The 10,530-nt window shown below is 46.3% G+C and overlaps 1 protein-coding gene across 4 annotated transcripts; it reads right to left on the minus strand.

Annotated features, from left to right (window-relative positions):
• Positions 1 to 1,642: 1,642 nt before the first annotated feature.
• LOC104593029 (uncharacterized) lies at positions 1,643 to 10,108 on the minus strand. 4 transcript variants are annotated; one of them, XR_016083521.1, is made up of 5 exons: positions 8,409 to 10,108; positions 3,501 to 7,947; positions 3,143 to 3,275; positions 2,929 to 3,018; positions 1,643 to 2,730 (listed from the first exon to the last, which is right to left on the minus strand). XR_016083521.1 is itself a non-coding variant. In XM_088899784.1 (3 exons), the coding sequence occupies exons 1-3, from the start codon at positions 9,211 to 9,213 to the stop codon at positions 7,918 to 7,920; spliced, it is 891 nt and encodes a 296-aa protein (XP_088755910.1). In that variant the 5' UTR covers positions 9,214 to 10,108; the 3' UTR covers positions 7,809 to 7,917. The 4 variants fall into 4 exon arrangements, 1 of the variants encoding a protein (XP_088755910.1); XR_016083520.1 differs by lacking the exon at positions 1,643 to 2,730 and having other exon boundaries at positions 2,900 to 3,018; positions 3,143 to 3,258; XR_734517.3 differs by lacking the exon at positions 1,643 to 2,730 and having other exon boundaries at positions 2,900 to 3,018.
• Between the last annotated feature and the right edge of the window lie 422 nt (positions 10,109 to 10,530).

The following is a 10,530-nucleotide window of genomic DNA, read 5'->3' on the forward strand; positions in this document are numbered from 1 at the left end:
CATAGGGCTCTTCTTGCATGAGAAACATTAGTCCATATGGACTCAATGCAACACTAAAATGGTGCCAGTGGCATGAATGTGTGGACGTGGAGAACCACTAGAACTTATTTTTTATATATTGACATAAGTTTTAAGGATATATATATATATATATATGATAAGGTGAAAATTGACCACTAGTTAGAAACCGCCAGTGACAGCATGCTAGGGGCAATGTTGTCAATTGAAGATATGATTTGGTCCTAACAAGCTTCAAGCTGATTTGTCTTACCAAGATAACCTGGTCCTGACGAGCTACGAGCTAATTAGAACATTAAGGCCAGAGCACTCCCTGCAAATACATTGTCTACCACGTGCATGTCAACCAAGGTTGTGACAAGTAGACTGAGTTTTGACCACATGTGAGAGACATGTCAGTTCTTAGGTGAAGCCACTCTCCTATAAATAAGTGAATCCTCCATTCATTTAGACACAACTGAATATGATAATAGGTTACTATGAACAAGGCACACCGGACACCTCGGACATGGAACCCTCTAGGTCCCCAACAAACTCTTTAGCTCATCATATGGAGCTCACCAACTCCCCCAAACAACGACCTCTCAAGAGCTCTCACCTCATCTCAATAAGCTCACTTTATTCTTTATTTTTCCCTGGCATTACTAACTTAATCGTTGGACTTCACAACCCTAGGATCACCTAGAGCCTCTGACGTTTCTTATGATTGAATATCTCTCTCAAAAGTTGAAGTATCAAGTTGAGGTAACACTTCAAACAACTTTCCATCCTCACCCTTGTGCTCAATTTGATCTTCATCAATATGAACCATTTTTAATTTTTAATTAGGGCACAAATGTTTAAAGTACCCTTAAGTTTTAAGAAATTGACTAACCCCTACTGTTTACATAGAAAGAACATCCAAATCCACGATACACGGAACGCTATGTTCATGTGTATGGTTGCAAATACAATTTAACTCAACCACTAGAGTTTTGATGTTCTTCACACATAACGGATAGAGGTGCCAACGGTATTCAAAAATTTGATTTTAAATTCAATGTTCAATATAATTGAATCAAATTCGAATAATTCAAATATCTAATCGATCAAATTCGAATATCCTATTCATACTAAATAGTTAATCGGATTTAAATTCGGATATGACCTGATTCGATTTGATAAATATCTAAATTCAACTCTAACAAATCAATTAATAATGCCAATGACTTTAATAACAATAATCCACTAATTATAATCAGTAATAATTGGTAATTATAATAAATTAATCTAAAGTATTTCTGGTAAACTAATATTAAATTTTAAATATGATCATTTAATTAGTAAGTTAATTATTAAGTATTTAGCTAATTAATAATCCACGTTTTCTATATTTTGACATTTTCTACAAATTTATGATAACTTTAATAAAAGTCAAACATTATTTTTGCTGATATTTATTAAGTATTAATTTTGGTAAAGGTCAAACGTTTTCTTAATATTTGTTAAGTATTTAATTTTTAATAGTATATATTTTGGTAAATATATAATAATTTTTATATTTATTATATGATAGGTTATTGGTAAAACTGGGTTTGGTTGAATACAAAACATAACCCGAATTGATATAATTAATAAATATTAATTATTAATTAAATTATCAGTATTTATTAACTATAAAACAATAACTAATAAAACCGGGTTGGATGGGCAATCGAACTGATAGCACAATCGAACCAGGTTCGGTTCAAAATAAAACTCAAATCGAAACACTAACTAAAATAACCCAACATTAGAAAACAACCCGACCTGAAGACAATATGCTATGTTGAGGGGGAGAGGTGTAAATGGAGAGAAAGCCAGACCTAGACAAGAAAAGATTCTACGAAAGCTTTCGGCAGTGTTGTGACTGTAAATAGAAGAAGATGAGATTGGGACATGCATATGGAAAAGACACGAGAGAGATGGGAGAAAAAGGCAAAATGTTAGTGATGTGGCCGTTTCTGGTCACATATCATTTTTTGTTGGTTAAGTGCCTCGTCATTTGGTCTGCTTACAAGTGGCTGATGACTCAGGTCGAAGTGGATAACTTTGGCTGCCGAGCTGAGTCAAGCTGAACAGGCTAGATGGCAAGCTGACTATAGTGCAGAACTACCTATAAGGTGCAAGGCTGACCAGGTGCCGAGCTACCTGTGAGGTGCTAGGCTGACCAGGTACTGAGTTGCCTGTGATGAGCTTCATTGCTCTTTAGAGACCTGCAAGGAACCAAATGTCAGAGGACCCAGGGCGGCTAACCCAGCGAGGTCGCTCCAATGCTTAAGTCAATACTCTCATAGTAGACTGCGAGCTAAAAATCACAAAGTCTGAGAACTAGAACTTGCTTACTTACCGGCCTCCTTCCTCCCCCTTTGCCATTGGGGTAGGTGCCTTTATATAGGCATTGTTTGGCATGTGATTCACGCACCATATCCAAGATTTCTACGAGGTCGTCTAAGTGGTTCAAGATTCCTAAAAGTAACTGTCATGCACGTTGGCCACCCTCCAAATCGTTCGGCACATGGGCCAACTTCCAAGGATCATGAGAATGTTAGGGTATGCATGCCGAATTTGTCGATAAGCACATCTCGCAGGTCTCCAGGTTGGCGTCGCGGCCAGGCCGCGAGGTTGGACACCATCAACTTGGCAAGTTGTTGCCTTGAGTGGTTCCGGGTGTCACCATGTGTCACAATGTCACTGGAGAGCCAAATCCACCCTCATCAGGCACATTTGAAATTAAAGAACATGGTAAGAATTGAATTGAACTCATTTGTATGCGTCCACCTCTTGTAGTCTCAAAAAAGGCCGCCAAAGCAACTCATTTGTATGCGTCTAGATAAAGAGAGAATTGAATTGAACTTGAGGAGAAAAACAAGAGTTTCCATAGATTATTACTTGAACAAGGAAACCAATGATCGATCTCCCAAGCAAGAGGAGAAGCCGAATCGGCATGGTAATACAGAACATTAATCAAAGCCAGCATTCCTGAAATCTCAAGAACAGATTGTAATAACAAATGGCAATCAGGAACCTTTTAGTTCTATCTCAAAAAAAAAAAAAAATCTAATTTTCCTATTTGTGAGCTATAGTATACAATTCAAGGTCTTACCCAAGGTGGTTGAGTTGCTTCCACAGAAGACTGGCGTAGATTTTTTGTTCCGTTGAAGGTTTTCCTTCATGATCGATTATAGGAAACAAATCATCAAAATCACGAGCTTTTGAAATCTACAGAGAATGATATCCTACAATAGTCAATTATAAACATGTAAATAAGAACATGTAAATAAATAGGGACAATTGATTAGGAGTTTGTGTATTGTGCACATGAACATTTAACAGGGGATTTGGTTCAATAATATAACAGCGGATTTCAGATAGCGAACCCAATGGTGGGAAAGAATGCCATTGGCTCTAGAAGCAAATCATGAAAGTTCAAGTGGATGTAGAAGTAATTGAAATTTGTTTACCTTAACTACTTCGTACAACTTCTTTCCCCAAGCGTATACCTTCCTAGCCTCAGTGAATGGCTCCCTGGTTCCATTCCTCCATAATCATCAAAGAGATCTAATGAGGGCAGATTTGGCCCTCCAGTGAAATTGCGACACGTGGCACATCGTGACAACTAGGCAAGCACCCAGGCAACAACTTACCAAGTTCGTGTCCCCCCCGGGCACCGGTCTGGCTGGCCTGGCGCGACCTGCACGCGGCCTGGCCGGATCAGCCTGCCACAGGCGCCGACCTGGCAACCTGGCCCGGACACAGGCGCCGACCTGGCAAACTGGCCCGGACACAGGCGCCGACCTGGCAAACTGGCCCGGACACAGGCGCCGACCTGACAACCTAACCCGGACACAGGCGTCGACCTGACAACCTGACCCGGACACAGGCGCCGACCTGGCAACCTAGCCCGGACACCGACCTGCCGACTGACATAGGCGTCGACCTGACAACCTGGCCCAGGCGCCGACCTGGCCGCCTGGCACAAGCGCCAGCCTGACAACCTCGAGGAGTTCATCACCGTACCCCGGTTCTGACGGGATATGACGTCTTACCATTTGAAGGCTTTTCACCCACCTAACCCGCGAGGGCACCACTATATAAGGACTCCGACCCCCAAAGCCAGAGGAAAAAAAAGTATGGTAACCTCCGCTCTCTAGCTCTCTCATTTCTCTCCAAGCCCTTTGTAATCAGAATGCTAACTTAGGCATCAGAGAGTCCCCGCCCGGAAAATACCCCCGGGTCCTCTGATTCAGTTCCCGCAGGTCCCTCAGCTCTCGCCGTCTACAAAGGAGAGAGAATCACCTCACGCGGAGGGTAGTCGGGTTGCGCTGCACCAGAGAGCTCCACCATCCTCTGAGTTGCAGACCGCCTAGGAGCAAGTCAAGTGACGAGTTCGCCATCAAGCAGTTCGCCACCAGGTAGTTCGCCACCAGGGAGCACTGCCGGCCAGTTCGCCCCCAGGCAGTTTGCCACCAGGTAGCTCGCCACCAGGCAGTTCGCCACCAGGGAGCACTACCAGGCAGTTCGCCACCAGGCAGTTCGCCACCAGGGAGCACTGCCGGGCAGTTCGCCACCAAGCAGTTCGCCATCAGGCAGTTCGTCACCAGGCAGTTCGCCATCAGGGAGCACTGCCGGGCAGTTCGCCACCAGGCAGTTCGCCATCAGGGAGCACTGCCGGGCAGTTCGCCACCAGGCAGTTCGCCATCAGGGAGCACTGTCGGGAAGTTCGCCATAAGGCAGTTCGCCACCAGGGAGCATTACCAGGTAGTTCGCCACCGGACAGTTCGCCACCAGGTAGTTCGCCCCTAGGCAGTTCGCCACCAGGGAGCATCACCAGGCAGTTCGTCACCAAGTAGTTCTCCCCCAGGGAGTTCGCCACCAAGTAGCTCATCACCAAGGCACGTCACCACCAGGTCAAACACGAGGTACTTAGTCAAAAAAAATTTATACATCACAAAAAATGGTACGTGACCAAAAACGGTTACATCAATTGGCGTCGTCTGTGGGAAACGCTACGAAAAGCTAAGTTCTCATCCTACAAAAGCTAAGTTCTCATCTTACCAAAGCTAAGTCCTCACTTTTTTTGAAGCTATCACTTTATAGTTTACATTTTTCATGAACTCAAAAACTATGCAGGGGGCTAACAGACTAAGTAGCTCTACCAGCCTTACTTTCGATTCAGATAATGCCTCATCAGTCCTCTCCGCAAGGTCCCCCTACAAAGATGAGCTCTTCATGGCTTCCGCGGGAGTTGACGGCCAACAGACTACATAGGCGCCCTTACCGATCGAGCCTTCCAAGGCTCCCGTGTGAGCTGGCAACCTAAAGTTAGTAGTGCTGCCCCCGAAGGTCGAGCTCCTAGTAGCTTCTTGTAGGAGTGGGTGATCGGCATTACGAAGCTGATGTAGCACAATCATAGCTCGACACCTCACAAGCAAAGCCTACGGGCCACATTACTGCTTAAGACCCGGTCGCCTCTCCGGCACGGGCAAAGTCAAAAAAGAGTAGACTACGAGTCACTCCCAAAAGCCTATGGGCCACATTACTGCTTAAGACCTGATCGCCTCTCCGGCACGAGCAAAAATCAAAAAAGAGTAGACTACGAGTCACTCCCAAAAGCCTACGGGCCACATTACTGCTTAAGACCCGGTCGCCTCTCCGGCACGGGCAAAAATCAAAAAGAGTAGACTACGAGTCACTCCCAAAAGCCTACGGGCCACATTACTGCTTAAGACCCGGTCGCCTCTCCGACACGGGCAAAAGTCAAAAAAGAGTAGACTACGAGTCACTCCCAAAGCCTACGGGCCACATTACTGCTTAAGGCCCGGTCGCCTCTCCGGCACGAGCAAAAGTCAGAAAAGAGTAGACTATGAGTCACTCCCAAAGCCTGCGGGCCACACTATTGCTAAATATCCAATCGCTTTCTCAGCAGGAACAAAATCAGCAAAAGTGAACTATAAGTTGCCCTAGAGCCTAAGGGCTACACTACTGAACTGGCGGAGACCCCCTCGTCTTGCTGGTAGCTCGCCACATACAAGCAGCTCCCAAAGCCCAAGGAATTGGATCAAAACTTACTAGCTCGTCAACTTACGGGCCAAAAGAAATCTACTCCCTTCGCTGAGTTACTCTCAGCTCGGGAGTGGGGGGCAATTGATGAGGGCAGATTTGGCCCTCTAGTGAAATTGCGACACGTGGCACCTCGTGACAACTAGGCAAGCACCCAGGCAACAACTTACCAAGTTGGTGTCCCCGGGCACCGGTTTGGCTGGCCTGGCACGACCTGCACGCGGCCTGGCACGGCTTGCGTGCGACCTGCGCGCGACCTGGCGCAGCCTGTGCACGGCCTGCGCGCGACCTGGCGCAGCCTGTGCACGGCCTGACGCGGCCTACGCGCGACCTGGCGCAGCCTGTGCACGGCCTGCGCGTGACCTGCGCGACCTTGCCGGATCAGCTTGCCACAGGCGCCGACCTGGCAACCTAGCCCAGACACAAGCGCCGACCTAGCAATCTGGCCCGGACACAGGCACCGACCTGACAACCTGGCCCGGACACAGGCGCCGACCTAGCAATCTAGCCCGGACACAAGCGCCGACCTGACAACCTAACCCGGACACAGGCGCCGACCTGACAACCTGACCCGGACACAAGCGCCGGCCTGGCAACCTGGCCCGGACACCGACCTGCCGACTGACATAGGCGTCGACCTGACAACCTGGCCCAGGCGCCGACCTGGCCGCCTGGCACAAGCGCCAGCCTGACAACCTCGAGGAGTTCATCACCGTACCCCGGTTCTGACGGGATATGACGTCTTATCATTTGAAGGCTTTTCACCCACCTAACCCGCGAGGGCACCACTATATAAGGACTCCGACCCCCAAAGCCAGAGGAAAAAAAAGTATGGTAACCTCCGCTCTCTAGCTCTCTCATTTCTTTCCAAGCCCTTTGTAATCAGAATGCTAACTTAGGCATCGGAGAGTCCCCGCCGGGAAAATACCCCCAGGTCCTCTGATTCAGTTCCCGCAGGTCCCTCAGCTCCCGCCGTCTACAAAGGAGAGAGAATCACCTCACGCGGAGGGTAGTCGGGTTGCGCTGCACCAGGGAGCTCCACCATCCTCTGAGTTGCAGACCGCCTAGGAGCAAGTCAAGTGACGAGTTCGCCATCAGGCAGTTCGTCACCAGGTAGTTCGCCATCAGGCAATTCGCCACCAGGCAGTTCGCCACCAGGGAGCACTACCGGCCAGTTCGCCACCAGGCAGTTCGCCCCCAGGCAGTTCGCCACCAGGCAGTTCGCCACCAGGGAGCACTACCAGGCAGTTCGCCACCAGGGAGCACTGCTGGGCAGTTCGCCACCAAGAAGTTTGCCATCAGGCTGTTCGTCACCAGGCAATTTTCCATCAGGCAGTTCGCCATCAGGGAGCACTGCCGGGCAGTTCACCACCAGGCCGTTCGCCATCAGGCAGTTCATCACCAGGCAGTTCGCCATTAGGCAATTCACCACCAGGTAGTTCGCCATCAGGCAGTTCGCCACCAGGGAGCACTGTCGGTCAGTTCGCCACCAGGCAGTTCACCACCGGGCAGTTCGCCACCAGGCAGTTCACCCCTAGGCAGTTCGCCACCAGGGAGCATCACCAGACAGTTCGTCACCAAGTAGTTCTCCCCCAGGGAGTTCGCCACCAAGTAGCTCATCACCAAGGCACGTCACCACCAGGTCAAACACGAGGTACTTAGCCAAAAATAATTTATACATCACAAAAAATGGTACGTGACCAAAAACGGTTACATCAAGATCGTTCTTAAATTCTGTCCATGTGGAGGAACCTTTGGAATTGGACGCGAGGAAACTCTTACAAGATGAAGATTGAGACGAAGTAGACCTGTGCCACGTTATGGCTTGGATGATTTTTGTGGAGTTCTCTGCATTTAATTGGTATAAATAGGTTAGTTACAGGCATAGTTGGATTTATCATTAAGTAGAGATTGATAAATATGAACCAACACAAGTAATGGTAGAATAAGCCATAGAGAGATATATAATTGAACAAACTAAGCTTCCCTGAAATAAGAGAGGAATACCCAGATAAGAGAAGTTGAACCCCTGTAAACTGAATGTGCAACTTTTACAGTTTTACCTGGGAGGACACCCACAAAGTAGAGAAATGTCTGAAAATGAGAAGCTGAGTTTCACATTGTTTTAATCATAGGATCCCCAATCAATCAGATTTTATTGTAAGGTACAAAATTAAATAAAAAAATAAAACAAACTCCTCCATAAATTTGCAGCAGATAAAAAAAAAAAAAAAAAACTTTAAGTAGACCCACATTACGAATCTAAGGAGAAACATAGAAAAATGAACACTTGTGTACAAAGAACCCACCTTTAATCTCCACAAGACCAGATTGCAGATGAACTCTATTGGCCTCCAGAATCCTGGAGACATCCTTGCCAGAGTCATACGCCCTTATGAAATGGTCCTCCACATCCTTCAATGCTTCCAATATTTCCCTACCCCTTTCAAGGGTATCGATCACAATGAGCCCCCTCTGCTCTCCACCGTTGAAATTAGCATTGCTCACTACATCTACAACCTCTGCTCCACTTTCTTCGTGTTTCTCATCTTCCGCAACCATCATTGCATTCTGCTCTCCTCTTTCTCTTTCCTCGTCTTCTTCCAGCTCTGGTATCCCTTCCTCCTCCCTCACCACCTTCGAGTCTTCATCGGAGCTCCGACTGAATCCACCAATCACCTCTGCTCTCACTCCGTCGAACGGATTAAAGAAACCCCACCCGAAATCCTTCTCTGGGGACGGTGGTGGGGGCATTTCTGAGTAAAAATACTGGCAAGCCTTATCTTCTTCTTCTTCTTCTTCTTCTTCTCTTCCCGCTTCCTCCTCCCTCCTCGTCTCCGAAGAGTCTGAACAACTGGAAGAATCCGATGACTGACAGGCAGCGGCTTCTTCTTCTTCTGTTGATTCTGATGGTGCCTGCTGGAGAAACATGGGGTTGGAGATTACGTTATGGGTGGCGGTAGATGGTGAGGAAGGACAAGGGGGAGGGAAGGTGATGAGGAACGGCGAAGGTGGAGAGGAATGGCGAGCAACAAAAAGCCTTATCACCGCTGCAACGGCATAGAGAGAGTGAAGAAATCTGCAATGCGCATCGGCCAGGGTGTAGCGGCGCATTGCAGATACCTTCTTCTTCCCCCTCTAGCTTAGGGGCTAGACAACCCATTCTTTTCTGTTGCTAAATTAAAAGTGGGTTTTGCTAAAATGGCAGTACTGGGTGCTAGCTTTAGGATAAAGCAGCTAGCATGGTTCTTTTAGAGAAACCCATCTGCTTGCTAAATAAAACAGAGTTGGGTTTCTACTGCCGTGGAGATTGTATTGGTCTTAAGAGAGGTTTCAGACACAGAAAGAAACGCATGTACTTTGAGATCAAGACATCTCATTTCTCGGTAAAATAGACAGGGGTGTCTCGGACCTGGGAAGAGGTGACCTCCTTATCAGTGGTGGAGACCGATACCGAGGCGATGAGACCTACCCAAGCCGCAAACCCCACAGATCATCACCAGAAAACACCTAGAGAACCCTATCGGAAGAGACAAGCAAAGAAGAAGAAGAAGAAGAAGAAGAAGAGAGAGGGAAGAAGAAGAAGAAGAAGAAGAAGAAGAAGAAGAAGAAGAAGAGGGAGAGGGAGAGTAATGGGAGGCCGGTGGTTTCCACATTGCTCGAGTTCTTCCGGCGCAATGAGATAACCGACGGTGAGGTAGTGAATCCGCGTTGCTCAAGCTCTTCCGGCGAGAAGGAGAGGATGAAGAAACGCTGAGAAATTTGCAGAGGTCGTCGCTGGCTAGAGTTGTCGGAGTTCGTCATCGTTCCTTCTGACGGTGGAGAATGTTGTCGACGGTCCAGAGAGGCTTCACACAGGAAACGGGTTCAGAGAAGGAGAGAGATGAGGCGAAAGAGTTCAAGGGAGAAAGGGGAAAGGAGGGAGAGAGAGATTGAGAGAGTAGAAAGAAAGACGGAGAAGGAAGAGAGGGGAAACGTGTGAATCATGCAAAGAGAAAAAAAGAAAGAAAGAAACGTGTCTAGACATATTTCATTTTCTTGAAGGTTTAAAGGTGGCCGAATAATGCAGTTGTAAGATTTGATACGTATGAAGTGTGAACTAACATTCCGCGCGGGAAATCTGAAATATTTAATAATTTTATTTTTTATTTAATATTGATTTATAAAAGATAATTATCGTTAATTGAATATGAACATAAATTTTTTAATAAATTTAGTTTTATTAATAATTTGTAGTAATTTTAATAAATTTTTTATTATTTTTAAATGAAATATTTATTAATTTTGAATAAATAAAAATAATTATAAAAACTAACATTTTTATTAATTTTATTAATAAGTTCTCTTAAAATTTCCAAAATCTATCAAATGTAATAAATTCTCCTAAAATTTCCAAAATATTCTAATAATTTTCAATAATTATTTAACACA

Source organism: Nelumbo nucifera, chromosome 3 (genome assembly GCF_055504915.1).
Source record: "Nelumbo nucifera cultivar China Antique chromosome 3, China Antique-T2T, whole genome shotgun sequence".
Classification (NCBI taxonomy): domain Eukaryota; kingdom Viridiplantae; phylum Streptophyta; class Magnoliopsida; order Proteales; family Nelumbonaceae; genus Nelumbo; species Nelumbo nucifera.

What these genes read in the sequence shown, in the direction of transcription:
- LOC104593029 (XM_088899784.1), bottom strand. Translation starts at nt 9,213, where the DNA reads ATGCGCCGCTACACCCTGGCCGATGCGCATTGCAGATTTCTTCACTCT. An exon ending in TGGTCTTGTGGAGATTAAAG is followed by an intron (nt 8,163 to 8,408) that starts GTGGGTTCTTTG and finishes GTGTCCTCCCAG; the next exon opens with GTAAAACTGTAAAAGTTGCA. An exon ending in GTTCAACTTCTCTTATCTGG is followed by an intron (nt 7,948 to 8,106) that starts GTATTCCTCTCT and finishes AATTAAATGCAG; the next exon opens with AGAACTCCACAAAAATCATC.